The 23,175-nt window shown below is 46.2% G+C and overlaps 1 protein-coding gene across 2 annotated transcripts; it reads left to right on the top strand.

The window, feature by feature from the left end:
• The first annotated feature begins 926 nt into the window (after positions 1-926).
• On the top strand, positions 927-14,642 carry LOC116955721 (uncharacterized). Of its 2 annotated transcripts, XM_032976986.2 has the most exons (4): positions 927-1,123; positions 6,222-6,428; positions 10,650-10,852; positions 12,245-14,642. In XM_032976986.2, the coding sequence occupies exons 2-4, from the start codon at positions 6,269-6,271 to the stop codon at positions 12,713-12,715; spliced, it is 834 nt and encodes a 277-aa protein (XP_032832877.2). In that variant the 5' UTR covers positions 927-1,123; positions 6,222-6,268; the 3' UTR covers positions 12,716-14,642. The 2 variants fall into 2 exon arrangements, with proteins under 2 accessions (XP_032832877.2, XP_032832879.1); XM_032976988.2 differs by lacking the exon at positions 927-1,123 and having other exon boundaries at positions 5,988-6,428.
• Positions 14,643-23,175: the final 8,533 nt, after the last annotated feature.

The following is a 23,175-nucleotide window of genomic DNA, read 5'->3' as shown; positions in this document are numbered from 1 at the left end:
GGCGCCGGGTTTATGCGTAGCCAGCTCGTCGCAAGGCCGCAAGAGAGAAACTCGCTCGCGAAATGTAGCGGTTAGCGCTACGCAGCGATACAAACACGGCGACCCAGTGAACACCAGCGACGATTATCTGAACCGGTCCTGGGCCTCACCTAGGTCGACTCAGCTTCAAATGAGTACCTGGTGCGGTGTGTAAACATCGCCACCGGGGTGACAAAGGCGGCCGGGCGTGGTGCTGGCCATCCACCCCCTCGTGTGCCGTGCCGGCCTTTATAGGTGCTCGGTAAAAGCACTTGCCCCAACAGTCTGTTAAGGCTATACGGGGGATTTTTGTCTTTGATGATGATGGTTTTGATGATAGTTGTGGTGGTGTTGGAGGTCGTGATGATGGTTGTGGTGATAGAGGTGGTGATGATGGTTGTGGTGGTGATGATGATGGCTGTAGTGGTGGAGGTGATGATGGTTGTAGTGGTGGCGATGATGGTTATTGTGGTGGTGGTAATGGTTGTGGTGGTAATGGTGATGATGATGGTTGTGGTTGTGGTGATAGAGGTGGTGATGATGATGATAATGATGGTGATGATGGTGATGATCATGTTGATGGTGATGATGGTTGTAGTGGTGGTGATGATGGTTATGCTGGTGGTGGTAATAATGATGATAATGGTGATGATGATGGCTGTGGTGGTAGACGCGTGCCCCTGAATTGCAGCTGACGCGGTTGCGGAGGGGTTGCGCGCCGTGCTTGATGGGAGAGAAGCATCGATGCGTCGCTGTCACAGTCCCCTGGTACAAAATGTACACCGACCACTGCCCCCCCCCCCCCTACACAGACCTTCAGGCCACGCTTCCACCCCCTCCGTATGAAAGACGCCATGCCAACCGATTATGCACAACCCCTGCCAGGTTACGTCCTTCCCCCCCCCCTACTCCTCCTCCCCGTTGCCAGCACATTGCTCCCTGGACAGAATCTCCCATCTTCTTCTTCTTCACTCTGCTGTCCGGATACTGAACTGCCTCCCTGATGAACACACTGTCGGCCAATTCACCGATCCAAGTCGCCAGGTCTTCAATTGCCCCGAGCTCACACACGGGACATCTCCTAACTTCACTACGCACCTTGTAGGTGAGTCGAGTATTTGAGCTGCAGCGAACCCGTGGACCATGCCGCTTTAGATCTATACCACTGCCTGACGATGGCTCTCGTTCACAATTTCACCCGATATATATTTTTTAAAACAACAACAACACATCGGGACGTCGTATTGAATGTCAATGAAGGAGATCGGCTTGAGAGATGGCCCAGCGCATAAGGAGCCGGGGCAAACTTGAAAGGCGCTCCGATGGGTTTGAGATGCGCGGAGCGAACTGGCGATTCAACTGACGCTTGCGTCCGGGTTGGATTCCAGCCAGCCAGCCCACTACGGGACGTCTGCGACAAAGGGCTTCGTAGCTCGTCGGATTCCACCGGTATCGAATGCAATACTGCCATTCTGAGCGTCAGCGACTGCCTCCTGACACACGGTGGTGCGAATGCTTGCTGATAACGGCGCCACTGCTGTGATTTCATAACACGTTATGAAGGTCCATTGCCCCGAAACGTCACCGATTATATATTTGTTTTGATAGTAAAGTCACACGCACTGTATCATAGACACGCGTGTTGTATTGCTGGCTGTGCCCAGAGGCACAGCTCCCTATTGCAACGACGAAGGGGGGTTGGGGCAGTGCCGGATTATTCTCGTGTGGTGACTAACTCGGAGATGATAAGACTTGGAGGCACTTCTTTCACTTCACGAGCACCATCAGTATAATACACACCCTACATGGGTATTATACTCTACAGTCGCTCGCCTATACACAACTCTACGTGGGTACACACTATTACTGTTGCTAGCCTATACACAACTCTACGTGGGCACACACTATTACTGTTGCTAGCCTATACACAACTCTACGTGGGTACACACTATTACTGTTGCTAGCCTATACATAAAACTAACTGTATAATACTCACAGCGCTGATCCGAGACAGCCAACAACTATCTAGCAACGCAAAATCAAGTGAAGTCAACAGCAACGAGACGACAGCGACGATGGCGACGATCTTATTTAGGGCCCCTTTAATCTGGCACTGGTCAGACGGGAAAGCCACCACCACCGCCGCTGGCCCCCTCCAGCGTTGGGGGGGGGGTCGGGACGCGGCGCGCTAACTACACCACCCCGTAAGAACTTAGGTCCCACAGGGGGTAAGGAGTAATACGCCGTGAGCGTCACCGAGCACACACTTTGTGTTGATTGGGCCCTGCAAGACCGTAATTATAATAGAAATTGGGGGACACACATCCCCCACCATAATCAAATAAGCTCAAAATGCCCCCCCCCCAATATATTGCTATAAAATAGATTTATGTGTATATGATTGTGGTTATGATTGTACTTTGTAAATCCCCAATCTCTGCCGTTACATACAATGAAACAAGAAAAGGCAAAAAAACAGAGCAATGTAATACAATACACTATTAGACATTATTGTAAAAAAATAATAAAAAGTCCATCTTTTGTTTTAGTGAATTTACTTATATTTTAGGCAGGAAATGGCAGGCAATTCGTTTTCAAATTAGGATTTTTTTCTTGGGGGGGGACCCCCAGACCCCCTGGAAGATTTGGTCCCCCCCAATGTTGACTTCATGGCTACGGCCTTGGGGCCCTGCCTGTTGTTGTGTTGTCAAACCTGTCAACTCCTTATCAGTGCCCCTACATTATTACAGACCAATTCAGACCTTATTGGTCACCCCGTGCCCCTTATAAATCTCAACGTCCATCCAAAAAAGTCACTATACACTACACTACTATACACTACACTATACACTTCACTATACACTACACTACTACACACTACACTACTATACACTACACTTCTATACCATACCTGTCAACCCCTTATCAGTGCCCTGCCTTATTGCATTTATATATTTACGCGACCTAACCCAAAAACCTCTATCATGGATTATATCAGACCTTATTGGTCACCCCGTGCCCCTTATAAATCTCAACGTTCATCCTACAAAGTCCCATCGCAAGGGAGAAACAAATTCAAATAGACAAAAGAAAGTGTTTTTAATCGCGCGGTGCCAGATAATGGGTGATCAACTCATGCTAAAATATCAATAAGAGCGAGTCTTCCACAGTGCAGCGATTCAAAACGGCATCATAGGCGGCATCGTGGCACCATCTGCTGGCAAGACGTGCTTGTGTTGTGGCCGAAACGTCGTGATTTTTTGTTGTTTTATTTCTTTACCTACGTGACTTTACCGAATAGAACCAAAGAGTATGGATCCTTGCAGTCACGAAAGCTTCAAATCTAGAACGTGCTTATAGATTTCATGGAAACGACTCCAAAATGGCCTAGCTCCACCGGAACGTTGAACGTAATGTCACGTTAACATTGAACTAAATGGCAGATTAACATGTATACTTAATGCCAGATCAACACTGAACTAAATGGCATATTAGCATTAACACTGAACTAAATTAGAAATTAACATTGAACTAAATGGCACATTAACATTGAACTAAAAGCCACATCAACATTAAACTAAATGGCGCACTAACGTTGAACTAAATGGCACATTAACATTGAACTTAATGCCACATTAACATTGAACTAAATGCCACATTAACATTGAACTAAATGGCACATTAACGCTGAACTAAATGCCACATTAACAACACTGAACTAAATGTCACATTAACACTGAACTCAATGGCACATTAAAATTAAACGTATTGCCATATTAACATTGAACTAAATGCCACGTTAATATTTAACTAAATGCCACATTAACATTCGCACTGCTGTCGTCAGATTGCTCATCAAGTCCCACGCTGGAGTGATGACGCCACCCTGTTGGGCTCAAGACTGCATTACGCCACTGTTTGGGACGCCACGGTGGCTAGGAGATGTTAACTACCTCGCCTGGTATGCAGGAGGTCGTGGGTTCGTTCCCGACCCTGACGATGCCTGCTGGATATTTGGAGTTTGTGTGTCTCTCTCCCCGTGGCCGCGTGGATTTTTCTCCGGGTTCTCCGGTTTTTTCCCCCACATTTAAAGTCAACATTACGTGTTTCGAGCATTTGACTGCTGTTAACTACCTTGCCTGGTATACAGGAGGTCGTGGGTTCGATCCCGACCCTGACGACGCCTGCTGTATATTTGGAGTTTGTGTGTCTCTCTCTCATCATCATCATCACGGTGGCTGGGAGATGTTAACTACCTCGCCTGGTACGCAGGAGGTCGTGGGTTCGATCCCGACCCTGACGACGCCTGCTGCATATTTGGACTCCCCGCGTCTCGCTCCCCGTGATCGCGTGGATTTTTTTCTCCGGGACCTCCGTTGTTTCCCTCCACATGTAGAATCAACGTAACGCGTTTAGAGTATTTGCCTGCTGCTATACATTTGCACGTGATGATGATGATGGTGATGATGATGGTAATGATGATGGTGATGATGGTAATGATGATGATGGTAATGATGATGGTAATGATGATGATGGTGATGATGATGATGGTGATGATGATGGTAATGATGATGATGGTAATGATGGTGATGATGATGGTAATGATGATGATGGTAATAATGATGATGGTGATGATGATGATGGTAATGATGATGATGATGGTGATGATGGTAATGATGATGATGGTAATTATGGTGATGATGATGGTGATGATGATGGTGATGATGATGGTAATAATGATGATGATGGTAATGATGATGATGGTAATAATGATGATGGTGATGATGATGGTAATAATGATGATGGTGATGATGATGGTAATGATGATGATGGTGATGGTAATAATGATGATGATGGTGATGATGATGATGGTAATGATGATGGTGATGATGGTGATGGTAATAATGATGGTGATGGTAATAATGATGATGATGGTAATGATGATGATGGTAATGATGGTGATGGTAATAATGATGATGATGGTGATGATGATAATGATGATGGTAATAATAAGCCACTACGTTGAGCTCATCATTTGTAATAGCCAGAAAAAAAGGCTTGCTGCATAGCAACTCAGCGGGGGCCTTACCTGGTGAAATAAATAATAGATGGGTTTTTACAAACTCTTTGGTTCTTTCAGGTAAAGTCATGTGGATAGAAAATAATAAAATAAAACAACCGAAAGAACCAAAGAGTATGAATTCCTGCAGTCACGAAAGCTTCAAATCCAGGGTTTTTACACATTTCCCTGGTCCCCCACGCACGACGCTGAATGGACTCGCCCGTCACGATCACCACCCCCCCCCCACACACACTCACACCACATAGACCAGCCCCCCCCCCCCCACACACACTCACACCACATAGACCAGCCCCCCCCCCCACACACACTCACACCACATAGACCAGCCCCCCCCCCACACACACACCACGTGGACCAGCCCCCCCCCCACACACACACTCACACCACATAGACCAGCCCCCCCCCCCCCACACACACCACATGGACCAGCCCCCCCCCCCCCCACACACTCACACCACATGGACCAGCCCCTCCCCCCCCACACACCACATAGACCAGCCTCCCCCCCCACACACTCACACCACGTGGACCAGCCCCTCCCCCCCCACACTCACACCACATGGGCCAGCCCTCACCCCCCCACACTCACTCACACCACATAGACCAGCCCCCCCCACACACACACACCACATGGACCAGCCCTCACCCCCCCCACATACTCACACCACATGGACCAGCCCCCCCCACACTCACACTACATGGACCAGCCCTCACCCCCCCACACTCACACCACATGGACCAGCCCTCACTCGCCCCTCCCCCCCCCACACACTCACACCACATGGACCAGCCCTCACCCCCCACACTCACACCACATGGACCAGCCCTCACCCCCCACACTCACACCACATGGACCAGCCCTCACCCCCCCCACACTCACACTACATGGACCAGCCCTCACCCCCCCCGGCACGACCTTCAAGGCTCAGCCTAACACCCAAACAACCTCGTGCAAATTTCGTGCAATCCTCCCCCCCGCCCCATCGAGGGCAATCGATTGCGTCAGCGACAGACAGCGCCGCGCAAACGCGAAACAAACTCCACGGCCTGTCGCGCTCAAACACCGGAGGAATCCGATGAGCTCTAAAGCTCTTTCTCCTCTCCTCTCCCTCACACACAGACGTTCACTTGAAGCACCACGGGCTCGCACCCACGCCACCACCGCCAATGTGCGAGGACTTCTGGTGGTCGACGGGCAAGCTGGAGGAGATGGTGGAGCTGTACCGTGGCAACCCGTGCCTGTACGACGCCCTGCTGCCCGACTACCACGTCAAGCGGAAGAGGCAGAGGGCTCTGCGGGACATTGCGCAGCGACTCGGGACTACCGGTACGTGTCCGTCGTAAACGCGTGTCCGTCCGTACATGACGTCACGCACCTGGAGGGTGGGTGGGGGGGCTGTGGGGGGGGTCAGACATTTGTGACGATGTGTGACCGGGGGCGAGGGGGTTTGAGAAATGTGACGTCACGTCAAAATTGCGCAACTTTAAATGAATATAGACAACAACACGTTCTACTTAATTGAATAGACTTTCTTTTTTTTAATAAATGTTTTCTCCTACAACATCAGAGTGCAGCGCCACATTAAATATGCACGCACTACAATGACAATAGTTTAAAGCGATTTGAAGCATACATTTTTATTTAAAGCTTTCGTGACTGCAGAGATTCATATTCTTGGTTCTTTCGGTAAAGTCACGTTGAAGGGAAACAATAAAATAATAAAAAAAAATATATAATATGTAATAAAATAATATTAAAATAATATTTTATTATTTTATTGTTTCCCTTCAATATATAATATATAAAATAATATTTTATTATTGTATTGTTTACCTTCAACGTAACTTTACCGAACGAACCAAGAATATGATTTGAAGCGTGTTTTATATTTTTTGTGGGGGGGCAGAGCTTTGTGACGTCATATTTGAGGGGGGGGGTCAGACTTTTTGTGACGCCGTGTGACGAGGGGGGGGTCAAAAATTGTCCAAAATCGCGTGACGTCATTTATGGACAGGCCCTTAGTCGTATGCACGTAGCCTGGCACGAGCGCCGTGGTCACGCCGCCACTTAGTAGTAACGAATGTCGCGGTTGTTATTGTTGTTGTGTGTGTGTTACACAGGGTGCTTAAAACAAAAATGTGTAACACTTATAAGGGACTGTTGTTTTAATGGGGGGGGGGGGTGATAAATAATACACCGTGACGTGATAACAAATGTATGTTAATAGCTTTAACACGAAAAAAAAGGTCTAAAGAATCTCGTGGTATTGCTGCAAATTTCTGAGAAGCGTTAAAAGCGTTTTTTGTTTCGGCACCCTGCTAAATGTGTGATGTGGGGGAGCGGTGGTGGTGGTGCAGTAGCGGTTAGCACTACGAGTTCGATCCCCGCTCACGGTCAACACCAAATGACGATTTCATCTCTGAACCGGTCTTGAGCCTCCTCCTGGGTCGACCCGGCCTCAAATAAGTTCACGGTGCGGTGTCAAAAACAAAAAAAAACATCGGCATTCAGTTCAGTTTCAGTTGATTTTGGTATAGCCCCTGTGAGCCATACGGGCTCTTGAATCGGGTGCAACCACAACAAACACAAAAAAAACGAACAAGAAAAAAACATCTTAAAGCCACTGGAGAGACAAAGGCGGCCGGTCCGTGGCCTTTATAGGTGCTGCTGCTGCTCGCTGACAGCACTTGCCCCGACACTCAGTCGCAGGCTACACGGGGGATCTTTGCCTTTGCACGTACACTACACTGATCCGTTTATAGATGCCCCACTAAAAGCCCGCGTTAAATCCTCTGCACGTCTCCCCACAAATCTTAAACGCGCATTATTATTATTATTGCATGTGCTTAAAAGTTTAACACGTAGGCTGTCGCGACCAATTTCATCCGTGATATTTTTTTGCGTTAGATTACGTAAATATAAATGTGTTAAACCCGCCACCACCCGACAGCCAGTTTAGTAAGGTTTGTGAACATGCCAATTCGATACTCTTTGGTTCTATTGGGTAAAGTCACGTAGGTGAAAATAAAATAACAAAAAAATTAACAAAAAATCACGACGTTTCGGCCACAACACAAGCGGCCTTCATCAGATGAAGGGACGAGACTGTCTGGAGGACAGCGCTGGAGTGGAAGAAGCCACGCTTAGATCACGACCTTTAAGCTGTGTGAGAAGAAAAACACCAAGCGCCTTGACAAAGGAATTAGCATATAATTTAGCATTGAAATGGCTCATTGAAATAGCTAAGTTAAAGTATACACATCCGCAGAGGTACCCCTTGACAAAGGAAATTAGCATATAATTTAGCATTGAAATGGCTCATTGAAATAGCTAAGTTAAAGTATACACATCCGCAGAGGTACCCCTTGACAAAGGAATTAGCATAGAATTTAGCATTGAAATAGCTGAGTGATTATCTTGTAACTGATCACAGAAATAGCTGTTAAAGTTAGAGCATATACATTCACCGAGGCACCTAGTACTCATCAAACAGGAGAATTTAGCGAAACACAACCACGCTCAGACCGCGGACCTTTAAACTGTGTGCGAGCAAACAAGGTGTTCTGACAAAGAAATTAGCATAAAAATTAGCATTTGATTGGCCGATTTTCGGAAAGAGGTGGTGTACGTGCCGGTGGACTTGCCGTTTGGCGCGGGGGGAAGGGGGGGAGGGGGAGTTTACCTATTGATGGTGTGAAAAGGGAATTTATAAGAGCTGCGAAAGTTTGGGGTACCACTATTTGAAAAATATACTGTACCATTGAAATTAGTTTAATGTTTAGTTCGATTTAGAACATCTTTCCAGTGGTTGCTTAATTTGAAACCATCCTCTCGGTTGAAATTGTGTCTGTGTTTGTAGATCTGAATTGTTTCATGAACAAATCTCTGATAATTTTTTTGTTATTTTATTTTCACCTACATGACTTTACCCAATAGAACCAAAGAGTATGGATCCTAGCAGTCACGAAAGCTTTAAATCTAGAAATGCCAATTCGAATTGGCATGTTCTGGTTACGTGACAAACCTTACTAAATTGGCTGTGTCGGGTGGTGGCGGGTTTAACGACGTATTTATATTTACGCGACCTAACCCAAACAAAAAATAATTATGCCATTATTTAAAATTGTACAATTAAACAATACATTCATAAGCTATGGCTTCAGTATATTGTTTCTTTTATTTACGTCAGTTTTTTTATTATTTTTATACTGTACAGTATAAATTATTTGTATTTTATAAGGGCACGGGGTTACCAACAAGGTCTGAATTGGTCTCTAATAAGGTAGGCACTGATAAGGTGTTGACTGGTATTTGTTTATAGTATGAAGTGGTAAGTTTCGAAGGCTGTGAACGCATCCTCATAGTACTCATGTTATAAGTTATTGAATATACGAAGTTGCAATTTACCAAGCTCCTGGAACGCATCTAAACTTAAACTATTTTTGTTTATTTCACCAGGTAAGGCCCCACTGAGCAATGTAGCACTTTTTTCAGAAGCGACCTGGCCATCACAAATGCATACCTATCAAGCCTTTATCAGTGGCCTACCTTCCAATTCAGACCTTATTGGTCACCTCGTGTACTTAGAAATCTCAACGTTCACTACAAAGTCCCATCACAAGGGAGAAACACAAACAAAACATTTGCCCGTATTGAAACAGCTGTACGCCATATGGACCTGAAAACTCAATTTCCCTGCACAAGAATACGGGGTAAACCGTATGGGTTGACAGCTATGGAAATGATAGCTCAACAAAGTGGTGTATCATCATCACGTGGAAATACAGTAGACTCGATTATGTGCGTGCAGTTTGTCCGATTTGTGGATCAACTCGTGGATTTTCCCCTAAGCCCAAATCAATAATCAAAAAATTGTTAGACATCGTTGGTCTTGGAAATGTTTATTATAAGTCACACGGCGCTTAAACCGAAGGAATATGTTGCTCCGGTTAATCCGAAATCCACGTGATCGCCTCTACAGTACAGTAGTTGCAATATATTTACAACGGTGGGGTGGAGTTTGATGTTGATTGGCTGTGACTCTACTGCTGCGGGCCGAATCTTCTGCTGGATGGGAGCAGGAAAGTGTCATCACTGAGCACGCGCATCATCGATCGGGCAATCGTTAGTTTTCATTCTAAGTTGAAAGAGTAACAATCGAAATCGTCAGTTGTGCTTCATTTTAAGTGATTTATGCGATCAGTGATTTTGTGAATTTTGATTTACGAAACTGTACGATGGCGGAGAAACTCAAACATAATTTATACACTTATATTTGTGGTTTTTGGCATAGAGATCTGCGGAAAATTTTTATTTTTGGATTATCCACGATTTTGTATTATCCACGGCCATTCTCACCGTCATTAGCGCAGATAATCGAGAGTTTACTGTAGTAAAATAGTTTTACAATGGCCTCTTGCCACCTAAATGTTCCGCTCTCCACAGCCGAATAAGGCTGGAACGTTCAGCGACAAAACCTCCAACAATGTGTTTCTTTACCAGTCTGGAGACGATGTTTTTTCTGTTACTCTTTTTTTGTCTTGACAGAGGACGAAGTCTCGAGAAAAATCAGAAACCTCCGCACAGTCTACTCGAAGAAGAAGAGAGAGGGCAAAAGCAGGCTCGGCGGAGACACCGGCTGCGACGCGTCCAGGCAGACCTGGTGGCTACTGCCGCGTCTGGAATTCCTTGACGACTTTGTCTGCCCCAAGAAGACTGTCTCCAATGTCTCCTCCTCCTCCAGCTTGCAGGTATGACATGCGCGTTATCTCCATCGTGCCGAAGGCGGTAGTCGTAACTGCCAGCACGTGAACCGGTTGGGCGATGTGTAGCCACTTATCATCGTCGTAATTCCACTGCTGGATGACGGCCTACCCAAGCCAACGTCTCGTGATGTAATAATCCACCTGTGTGCGACCGACGTGTGATGTGACGATTCATCGCGCACCCTGCCACGCGTGCTAACATCACCTTCCACGGTGATTGCTATATTGGCAGTGCGAGTCGCCTGTAACGAGATGGACATCGTAGGTAAGGCCGAGGCTTCTGCCTCCGCAGATGCGGAGCAAGAAGATCAGTCTTAGGTACAACTACTCCTTACCCTAACCCCAATCACAAACCTTTAAACCATAATACAAACGTGTAATCCCAAACGCGAGCCCTACCCTTCCTTCAATTTAGAACCTAACCATTAACCTTAACCCGTAAATGCTAACCACGATAACCCGCCAAACCCTATAACCCCACACAAAATGAAAAGAAAAGCGGCATCCCAGGAGGAATTGTGATTGGGCGAAAAATATCACCTACAATCGGGACAGAAATCTGTGGGGACGGCAGTCACGTCCAATAGTTACATTTGACTGCTGCATAGGTTATCGCGGCTCTGCTGAGTAGCTCTCCATGTGTTTTTGAGTTGTACCACGCACTGTTCAGTAGAATACTGTAGTCCCTCGGTTGACAGCGACATCGGTTCACGGTTTTTCGGTGAACGTTTTGCCTCCTATAGAGGACCCCCGTGGTTTCGACTGACGTTAACATTTTTTGACTAACAGTACGTGTTTACGTTATGCACGCAGGCACCAATTTCGTAAGAAGGGGCTAAACCATACCCTCAGCAAATCAGCGACGTCCATCCATGAGCAGTTTAGACTTCGATTGGCATTGTTTACATTCCGTTTTATGTCTTTGTGGTAGTGGAAAAACATCTTGCAGACTCGGTGATTCTTTTATTTACTTTTCACATTATAAGTGAATTCTATAAACAGTTATGTCGATAAACGGCATTTTTCGTGGAACGAGTTAAAAAACGTTAATCGAGGGACTGATGTAGTTGAGTTTCATATCGCGGTGTCGTTCATGAAAATTGCCATCTCTGGCTGAGGAACCAGAGGCTAGCTGTAAGGCAGCCAGGCAGTGAGCTGGCATCCACAGTTTCCCAAACTCTGCGGTCCTCTATATATTACGATGTTTTCAGCCAATTAAACGATGTCCATACATGTGGAGCGAGACGTCAAACCTCAAAATCTGGTCGATGTGGTACAACTCAAATTGTACGTCGGAGAGTGGTACATGAATGCTATTGTTGTGTATGTTTTTCACAATCGCTGGCCACTACGGTGGATTCAATGTTTGCCTCGCAGGTGGAACGCGTCGACAACCAGAGCAGTCACGACAGGGGGGAGAAGAAACGGGACGGGGATAGAGCTGACCCACCAACCCCTTCCGCAAACATCACGGACATCACACACTCCATGGACACCTCCACGCACAGCGCTGAATGTACACCCCGGAGGCCACAATACCCAAAGCCGAGGTGCAGAGACAAAGGGAATGCCGTCGCAGCAGGAGGCAGTCAGCTGATGGAATCGGCCATGAGGTGCCTGGAGGCGCACTCCGCCCGGCTGATGAAGGAGGACGACGAATACGATGTGTTTGGACGCTTCATCGCCAATGAGCTACGCTCCCTGCCGGAGACTGAGCGTAGGCGTTTGAAATACAAACTCCTTGCAGCACTTCGAGACGCGCAGTCCCCCGCAGCACCGCGGATATGTGCCTCCCACGCGGGGCACGCCGCCAACGCGACCCGGTCACCCACACCTAGCTCACCGTGAATATCGTCATCCTCGTCATCATTGGCCATGATCAATCCACTATTGGATGATAGCCCCCCCCCCCAAGCTCTCGCCATCTCTCACGAGTCCGCGATGCAACAATCCAACTGGTGAAGAGGGGGTCCCTTTATAATCGTGCGCACGATGGCAGCAAATATATTCAGGAGCTCGATGCCAGATGTCGAGGTCTGTTCGCCACAAGAGGTTTTCAGGAGAGTTTGTGGTTTTGCTGTTCCGCCTCCGTTGAAGGAGCGCAGGCTACAATGGTGGTCCATAGTTTTGGTTTGCATAGCCACGACGACCGCACTCCCGTGGCTTGTCTTTCATTCTCCATCCATGAAGGAGATGTGTGCATTGGCCTGTTGATGTCGTGATGCGGTTGATGGTTCCATCGGTGTCTTCCAGGAATGTCAAATCCAGGAGGTGCTCGATGTTTGGGTCTCGAATGAGGAGGTGTTTATTCTGGACGTCACGCGTTGTTCCACTCTGTTCGCCAGCGGTTTTTTTCGGATCTGCGTGAGATTCTATGATGGTGACAGCGATCCCAGATGGTCAGATTGCGACTTTATTTTTGCGGGCGAGGAATGTTGTTAGTAATAATATTTTCATTTTCGCATAACCCTGTACATTAATTCTATATAATGACCAAATCCCATCTACAGCCGCTACCAAGCAAATGAAAACCCTACTACCACTAACTAAAATCTAAAATTAATAACCAAATAAAGAATTGGCACCAAAACAAAAGGGACAAACAACAAACAAGTTATCGCAACAACTGAGAAATTAGTCCATGAGGTCTCCTGCACATCCCAGACCACAGTCTCAACTTCCCAACCAAGCCAGGAAACCTTGACGGGGGGGGGGGGGGGGGCGGCAGTGGTGGGGTGCCATGAAGTTACGACTCACTTATACCCATTGGTCCAATGTCCAAAATATCATTACCAACTTTTCAGCGTATGTGTGGATGAATGAAAATACCTTTAGTTCAGATTTGAATAATAATAATATGATGGAGTCGATAGTTGGTAATTGGAGGCCTTTAGCGTCCATATACTAAATGCCTCTGTTGATATTTAAACTTTGACTTTAACACAGCTATTTCTGTCACAAGCTAATCCCTCGGCTATTTCAATGCTAAATTCTCCTGCTCTGATATGTAAACTCCTTTGTCAAAGATCTTCACGCTTCTCACTGAGCTTAAAAGACGCTATGGTTTACTTTATAATAGTTGGTAATTGGAGGCCTTTAGCGTCAATATACTAAATGCCTCTGTGGATATGTAAACTTTGACTTTAACACAGCTATTTCTGTCACAAGCTAATCCCTCAGTTTTTTCAATGCTAAATTCTCTTGCTTTGATATGTGAACTCCTTTTTCAAGGCTCGTCACGCCTCTCACCGAGCTTAAAAGACGCTGCGAATCTTAGCACCGTTAATTGAAGCTCTGTCGTCCTGACAGTTCTGTTCTTTCACCTGAAGGCTACTTGTGTTGTGGCCGAAACGTCGGGAGAATTTTATTGTCTTATTTTATTTTATTATTTTATTCTCATTCTACGTGACTTTACCGAAAGAACCAAAGAAGATGAATCCTTGCAGTCACGAAAGCTTTAAATCGAAATCAACATGCATTTAGGGTATTTGGCTGCAATACATTGCCACGTGATAAGCCACTTCGTTGAGCTATCATTTGTGATAGCCAGGTCGCTTCTGAAAAAGAGCTACTTAGCTCAATAGACCTTATTATTGGCTAAACAAAAATAGTTTAAATAGTCACGTAGGTAAAATAAAATAAAAGAAGCAATTAAATCACGACGTTTCGGAGGCAACATAAGCTTCCGTCTTCAGGTGGAACAGTCACAGCAAGATCGCTGCATCAAGTGGGGAGGCTCTGAGAGCCTCGAGCTTATATACAGGTTAAGGGGGGGGGGGGGGGAGGAGCCAAGTAGGGGACATTGATGGGTTGCGGGGCTAAGTTAATCCATCTTTTGTTATGTTGAGGGTGCGGGGGATGCGGTGGGTCACTGCATGGGGGCAATGGAAAATGGAAACAAAAATGGAAAAGTTCGAAAATAATATGCTGTGTGCTTATAAGGTAGCTAAAGTTTTGACTTGGTTTATGACATCTTTCCAGTGGTTGCTTAATTTAAAACCATCCTCTCGGTTGAAGTTGTGTCTATGTTTGTATATCTGGATGGCTTCATGGACAAATCTTTGGTAATAACCGGGAGGTTTGCAGAGTACCTTGGTATCGGAGAAAACAATGTCATGAGAACCCGCTGTGTTGAAACAGTGATCAGCTACGTCCGACGAATTCGTTCTGCCGTGTTTCAAATCTGATTTGTGCTCGCGAATTCGGTCAGAAATATGTCGTTTTGTCTCCCCGATATAGCAGTCATCGCAGGTACAACTCAATTTGTAAACACCGGGGTACTGTAAGTCAGGGATGACATCCTTTACGGATGGGATCAGATCACTGATTTTGTGTACTGTATTGAATCGAACCTGGATCTTATGTTTAGAATTTTGGAAATCTTTTTGGTAACGCCTGCTATGTATGGCAGTGTGATGATTTTGATCGGAGTGTCAAGTGGTTGTTTCTGTATGGTGGGAGAAACAGCTTGGCGGATGATGCGGTCAGAGTAACCGTTCATCTTGAGGGCTAGATGTACATGTTTTAATTCACTGATCAGGTGGTGTTGGTCAGAAATGCAATGAGCTCTATGGTATAATGTTTTGATGAGCGAATCCTTTTGAGCCGGGTGGTGGTGGGAATCAGGCTTCAAGTAGCAATCTGTGTGGGTGGACTTCCTGTAAACAGAATGTCCCAAAGAGCCATCAGTCCTCCTCTCAAACAGAACATCCAAGATTGGCAGCTTGCCATCTTTCTCCACTTCCATGGTGAATTTGATGGATGGGTGTCTGGAATTGGTGTGGTTTAGCAAATGGTTCAAAGCTGGGAGGCCATGTGGCCAAATGATGAAAGTGTCATCCACATATCTCTTCCAAAGAGAAGGACTAAGGGTGGATGTCTGGATGGCGTCTGATTCAAATTTCTCCATGAAAACATTGGCTATCACTGGTGACAAGTGGGAACCCATAGGGGTACCCTCATTTTGTTTGTAGAAGGTGCCATTCCAAGTAAAGTAGGTGTTGGTGAGGCAGTGCCTAACCAGTGCAGGTACATCAGGGTCCAGTCCATGTTGGACCAAATCTTCAATTATTGTTATGGTATCAGGTACTGGGACCTTGGTGAACAGAGAGACCACATCAAAGCTGACAAGGATATCGTCAGGAGATAGTACAATGTCTTTGACCATAGAAACCAATTGGGTTTAGTTAAGTACTGCTGAGGTGGTATTGCCAGTGAAGGGAAGCAGAGTATCTGACAGAAAACGGGCTAGCTTGTAGGTAGGGGAGTTGATCGTGGACACGATGGGTCATAGTGGGGTACCTTCTTTATGGATCTTGGGAAGACCATAGAATCTGGGAGGTCTTGCAGCGGAGGGTTTTATGGAGGGCCGTTTGGTTGGTTCGATTAGGGAAGTCGAACTAGTGATGATCTTGTTGGTTTTTATCGTTAGGCTGTTAGTAGGGTCATTTTTATTTTTTGAGTAACTCCCATCATTGAGTAGGTCCAGGATTTTGTTGTTGTATGAGTTTTTATCCATAATGACAGTGGCATTGCCTTTGTCGGCCGAGAGGATGACTATATCATCCCTCTTTTTTAAAATTCGCGAGTTCAGAGCATTCATTTTTGCTGATGTTGCTAATGGGTTTCTTAGCATTCTATTTCAGCTCTCGCAACGTCTGCTTGGGTGTGTCCTATGCCTTTGTGGGCTACATCGACCTGGGAGATGATATCCTCTACTGGTGTATGTTTAGGGGTGACAGCAAAATTTAGTCCTTTAGCCAGTACTGTTTTCAGATTGTCCGAAATCGGGATGTTACTCTGATTAATAACGATTTTGTTAACGTCTAGTTTTGTGATGTGTGGTCTTGGGTTCTTCTTTGATAGGCGGTTGAATTTAGCAATCAGGTTAGCTTTGCATTTGACTGACAGTGAATCACCAGAGGCAGCCGTCATGTTGTCAACGTGGTTCCAATCAGAAGGGGACATTTTTTGTGTTAACATTAAATGAGATTGTAGGTGAGTCCTGTCTAAACTATCGAGTTAAAATCGGAGTACTCTTATCCTTTCTGAGATTAGTGATAGGCTAGCCTTAAACAGAATCCGTTTAGAGTTCGGTGAAGATACAGAAGCAGAAGTGAGTGTGAAAGCGATGGGTATTACCTTGTTGTCGCGGCATCTTTTGAGGGAGGTCAGCGTCTCGATGAGCTGTGACTTATTATCTCGTTGTCTGTTAAAAGCTCTAACAGATAGGTGAAAATCCTCCCCGAAGAATTTTTGAATACAGTGACCGCACTCGTGGAAGGTTATTCTGGACTGAATAAGTAGCCAGTGGAGGGATCGTAAAGTGGATGCAATATGATGACGCTCACGGGTACGATGTGCGAGTACTCTTGCAGCTGCATTTTTAACGTCCTGCACACGTTGGATGGGGGACAAAGCCAGACCTAATACGTAACAGAGAATTGCACTCGTCGAGCCTGGAAAGTACAAATGCATAGATTATTGTTGAGGTCTTGTGGGACTATCAGAATCAGAATAGTTATTTATACTGTAGGAATCCGATGAGCTATAAAGCTCTTTTTTCACAGATGTCCAGTAGGGGCACGGGGTAAGAACGTTACAACAACAAACACAATGCAAATACACGATAGGAGTGCAAAGTACAAGAAAGGTAAACAAATCACCCAAACACATACAAATAAAACGCTAAACCATTTGGTGTGGCCCTGCCAAGGCAACCGCAGGCGGGACTCGAAATTCAATCAATCTAGGAGCAAACCTGAAAAAGCAGTTGCGAGTAGCAACATCATCAATACCGGCTAACATCACACGCCTCACCAAAGAGAAGCAGTTCCAGCCATCACATTAGCGGTGAGTTAATTAAATGTTTGACCAAATATAACGGGCTAATTTTTAAGTTGATAATTTTGTATGGCCCGCGAATGATGTTATAAATATCCAAATGGCCCTTGGCAGAAAAAAAGGTTCCCCACCGCTACACTAAACCATCACCGTCCTCCCAAAGCCCACAGAGGTATTAACTTACTTTTAAAAAGCGACCTGGCCACAAATGATAGCTCAACAAAGTGGCGTATTATTTGAACCTTATGGCGGGACCCCGGGGTTCCATAGGCCCCCGGCTCTCGCATAAACATTATATTATAATGTAAACATATTATAATATAAACAAAAACTTTGCTCTTTTTCACCAATGGGTTTGAAGGATGGTGGTAAGTGTTGTCTTGTTAAACTACGCCTTTAAAACTGAAAACTGCTTACCTGCAGTACCTCTATTTAAATACACTATCGATAAAATAATTTACACCCATCTGTCAATCATCGTGTTTCTCAGTGTGGATTTGTGAACGCACTTTGTAAACAGTACATAAAATAGTACGCGTTTTCAATGCGCTGTTCATATTGTAACAAGCGTTTATACCAATGTTACTCTACAGAGTAGTGGGTCGCCGCTCCTCTTATCTGCATTGATACGAGCGGTACGTGGGGACTATGGCTTAACCACAAAAAACAAACCTATCTGCACAGATGCATACGGACAAGAGAAGTATTATCAAACAGGAGGAATTAACGGTGCAACGCATCTCATCTGTTAAATATCTGCAGGTAGTAGGATTGTCATCGATTGATTCTGGCTGCAGACATTGGTAGGTCACAAATAATAATGAAGATAAGAGCAGTTTCACTGTATTATGCATACCATTATGACAAAATAAAGTCGTGTAGGCAGTTTGAGCAGCTTTGGATAAGACTTATGATCCTCCCCATACCCGAGCATGGAGTGCATTCGCTTATTCAGCTCTTCTGCGCATTCGTCCTCGTTGCGTTTAGACGACATGACAACAGAACGATCTGCGCCAGGTGGGACGCGGCGTTTAAGTGCGCGGTGGAATGGAGTCGCCAAAAATAAATACATTCATTAAGATTTTGACTTCCGTTTATTCGGGACCCTGGGGTCCCACCATGAGGTTCATTTGGACATTTATAGCATGGATCTCATCACTCATTCGCCAATGCTGGTTCACTGTGACCGGAAATCAGAATCACTTAATTTTTTATTTATCCTGGAGAAATCTGATGAGCTATGAAGCTCTTTATCACAGGTGGCCAGTAGGGGCGGGCCATGAAGTTACAACAACAATACGAAAATAAAATGAGTGCAAAGTATAGGAAAAGGTCAGCAAATCACTATCAATAAAAAAACTATTCGACTAAACTTTTCTTTTACTAGATAAGGCCCACTGATATATTAGTTAAATCTTCACAAGCGTCCGTGACTGCAGGAATTCATATTCTTTGAATATTATATATTAGTTATTTTTGAGAAGGGACCTGGCCGCAAATTATAGATCAGCGAAGCGGCTTATTTGGAAATGCATTGCAGACAAATACTCTAATCGCACGTTCATTTTAAATGTGGAGAGAACAACCGGAGGACCCGGGGAAAAATCAACACGACCATAGGGAGACTCCCAATATACAGCAGGCGTCAGGGTCGGAATTGAACCCATGACCTGTATACCTGGACAGGATAACATCATGTCACCATGGCGCTCTTTAATCAACCGATTTTGTGTTTTTGCTCCTGTTTAACATTCACAGTTTTACCGTTTGAAATGTGCTGCAATGTTCAGTTCTCCATTTGCCGTTAGTTTTGTGAATGAAGATGCATTATTGCACATGAAGAAATTGGCCTTGTGTGTGTGTGTTTAAATGCACTGTCTGTGATCTATTCTCAGAGACATCTTTGCACGGAACGGAAGAGTGGTTCAGTGGGAAGTCGCTCATTCTACTCTGCCTGTCCCCTATCATACCGTGTCAACCCATACGGTTTACCCCGTATTCTTGTACAGGGAAATTGAGTTTCCAGGTCCATACGGCGTACAGCCGTTTCAATACAAGCAAAAAAACGGTCTTTGTGTTCCCCCCATGTGATGGGACTTTGTAGGATGAACTTGAGATTTATAAGGGCACAGGGTGACCAACAAGGTCTGAAATAATGTATTACCTATGGTCTAGCCCAGTGTTCTTCACTAATTTTCAGAGGAGGGGTGGCGACTTTCACTGATAAGACATCAGCAGTGTCAGGGCTTCGCCACATTTGAAACCATTGGGGGATTGTGACAGCAAAATGATGATGATGATGGGGATGTTTCCACTATGTGTATTGTCGGGGAGGGAGGGGGGGTGGCGCACGGCAGGGGCCGCACTAAAGGCCACCAGGGGCCGCCAGTGGCCTGTGGGCCTTGCGACGAGGAACACTGTTGATGTTCAAACACCAAAATGAGAGGGTTAAACCTATTTTTATTTTTCATACTTCGATACTGGCAAAAAAAGGTCCCATGATATAGCTGCTCACCCCGAGCTATAAGTGCTCTGATAGTGGCATTGTCTTTGTACTGTTCACCTTTTGGCATTCTCTGGTCTGACACTGGTGAGACAAGGCCCTAAAGAAGGCTGCTCTCTCTGGTATAGGCCAATCAGTTTAACAGACAATGCTCATATTATCAGTGCATGTGTATTTGAATGTTTTTGCCACAAGTACGCCTCCATAATACAGGTTTTTTTGGGTTAGATCGCGTAAATATATGTGTCGTTAAACCCACCGCCATCCGACACAGCCAATTAGTAAGGTTTTTCACGTAAACAGAACGTGGCAAATCGTCACTAGTACAGCACACCGGTGTGTTGGACAGCTAAGGCGGGTTTAACGACATTTATGTGATCTAACCCAAAAAACTTATGGATATTGCTCGCGAAAGCCTACGTGTTAAACCATCTTAACGCCTTTTGTATTGCCAGAAAGGGTAAACCCTATTATTTTTCATACTTTTGTAGAGACACAGTTGTCTCTGTGGGTCACGCCAGCCACAGTGCTGGAGGGGCGCCGAGTGCCGGGTGCCTCGATTGGACGAGCTAAGGGCACGTGACCGGAAGCGGTGCCTCGATTGGACGAGTCAAGGGCACTTGATTGGAAGCGGTGTCTTGATTGGAGGAGTTAAGGACACGTGGCCAGAATTGGGGAGCGCTGGCCTTGATACAGAAAGGGGCAGGGTCGGGACCAAGGGATAAAGGGGGAGCGCCAGGGGATTCGGGGCTCGTTTCGGGGATCAAGCTAGCTAATACACACGCACATAGCGAGCAGCCTAGGACAAGTTAGCCACACTTAGCAACAGAATCCAGTGTACAGTGAATTGTTGAATAAACGCATTGCCTCCTACAACAGTGTGTGTGCGCCTCAGTCGACATACACTACACTGGCGTCAGAAGTGGTTTGTTCGGTGTAGCTAGCTTACGTAAAGACTTAGCAATTATGCTCACTCGGCGACGAGCACTCACCCAGTTGTCTTCGGACGACGACGAAGAGGGCGAGTTGATCCTGCAAGCGGCCCCGGGTGCTGAAGCCGCAGTGATGGAGGGCGGCGAAGTGTGGAGGCCAGGATGGCAGCGGGAACCAGAGCCCGTCTCACCGCCGCCGCCAAGGAAGGAACGCCATCGCTGCTCTTGCAGCCACCCTGCTGGAGGAGGAGGACGACGACGAGACGCCGACGCCACGGCCCTCTGTGCCCGTTTCCCACGCGCAGGAAACGGGTGTGGCGCGGGACTTGCGGGAGCCCGCCTATTCTCCCGACACCCGCGGTGCTTTCGCCGTCGCCCCGCGAGCATGGGACGACTGCGAGACGCCGACGCCGTCACGCTCGATATGCTGGGTCCGTTCCCCGCCACCCCGCAGGGTAACAAGTATCTGCTCGTGGGGGTAGAGTATCTTTCTCGGTGGCCAATGGCCTGGCCGGTGCCGGACCAGTCGGCAGCTACCATTACGGACGCCTTTCTCCACGGGTACGTTCTGGATAAGGGGGCCCCAGAACGCCTCCTTACGGACCAGGGCAGAAATTTTTCGTCAAAACTGCTTAAGGAGGTGTGTGACCTATTGGGCACTGAACAGATCAGCATCTCGCCCTATCATCCGCAGACCGACGGCATGGTGGAGCGCCTACATAGGACGCTCACATCCATGCTATGCCATCAGGATAACAAACAATAGACCGAATGGGACTTACATGTTCCAGGGGTCCTGGCCACATATAGATTGGCCAGAAGCGGTGCCTCGATTGGACGAGCTAAGGGCACGTGGCCGGAAGCGGTGTCTCGATTGGACGAGCTAAGGGCACGTGGCCGGAAGCGGTGTCTCGATTGGAGGAGTTAAGGACACATGGCCGGAAGCGGGGAGCGCCAGTCTTGATACAGCAAGGGGCGGGGCCGGGACCAGGGGATCAAGGGGGAGCGCCGGGGGGATTCTGGGCTCGTTTCGGGCATCAAGCGAGCTAACACACATGCACATAGTGAGCAGCCTAGGACAAGTTAGCCACACTTAGCAACGCAATCCGGTGTAGGTGAATCCTAATATATAAAACACCCAGGTCTGTGATTCTGTCATTGTCATTGTGACTAACGCAGCACGGATTGGTTGAAGTGCGTCACGTGACCGGGACCAAGCAGCCAACCAACGCTTGGCGGGGCTATAGAGGGGCGGGTGAAAGTCCGCATCAAACCAAACCCCCAGCAAGGCCATCTACTTTACGACGAGAGGAAATTCACACGAAATGTCGTTTTCAATTAAGTATTACCGATGTAAAGTGATATAAGCTTTTAATGAAGAAATAAAATTATCTAATTCTAAACATAATACAATTCAAAATATGCTTCATTTTAAAACTTCGAAACGGAGCATCGGGTGCTTGCGTGAATGCGTCGTTCGTGTGCAATTTTTTTTCGTGACATTCCTGGCCGAAGGCCATAAATGTTTGATGGACGCCACAGGCGCCCCCGAACAACCCCTAGTTATTTAATAAACGCGTTGCCTCCTACAACAGTGTGTGTGCGCCTCAGTCGACATACACTACTACTCCGCTTTGATACTGGCAAGAAATAAGTAATATTTAAAATACTTTTATAAAAACACGCTTTCACGAAATGTACCGTACGAGTAATGGCAGAACTCCACGACTCCAGGGAGTGGCCCCGAAGCTTGCCACAACGTAAGGGGCCGTGGACAATTAGACCCAAGGCGAAACATAACATATAAAAAAGAATGTTTAAAAATATTTATTTTATTTTATTTTCAATGATAGAATATAGTATTCATACTCTTTGGTTCTATTCGGTAAAGTCACGTAGGTGAAAAAAATAAAACAACAATAATCACGACGTTTCGGCCACAACACAAGCGGCCTTCATCAGGTGAAGGGACCAGCCTGTCTCGAAGACTGCGCTGGAGTGAAACAGAGCCAAGCTCAGACTGCGACCTT

This window comes from Petromyzon marinus, chromosome 61 (genome assembly GCF_048934315.1).
Source record: "Petromyzon marinus isolate PM22_M1 ecotype Great Lakes invasive population chromosome 61, UKy_Petmar_22M1.pri1.0, whole genome shotgun sequence".
Lineage (NCBI taxonomy): Eukaryota > Metazoa > Chordata > Hyperoartia > Petromyzontiformes > Petromyzontidae > Petromyzon > Petromyzon marinus.
Note: the sequence above shows the minus strand (reverse complement) of the source record. Positions and strands in the feature narration are given on the sequence as shown.

Coding starts and splice junctions, on each gene's coding strand:
- LOC116955721 (XM_032976986.2), top strand. CDS start 6,269: ATGTGCGAGGACTTCTGGTGGTCGACGGGCAAGCTGGAGGAGATGGTG. Junction 6,429..10,649: donor GCAGCGACTCGGGACTACCG/GTACGTGTCCGT, acceptor TTGTCTTGACAG/AGGACGAAGTCTCGAGAAAA. Junction 10,853..12,244: donor CCTCCTCCTCCAGCTTGCAG/GTATGACATGCG, acceptor TTTGCCTCGCAG/GTGGAACGCGTCGACAACCA.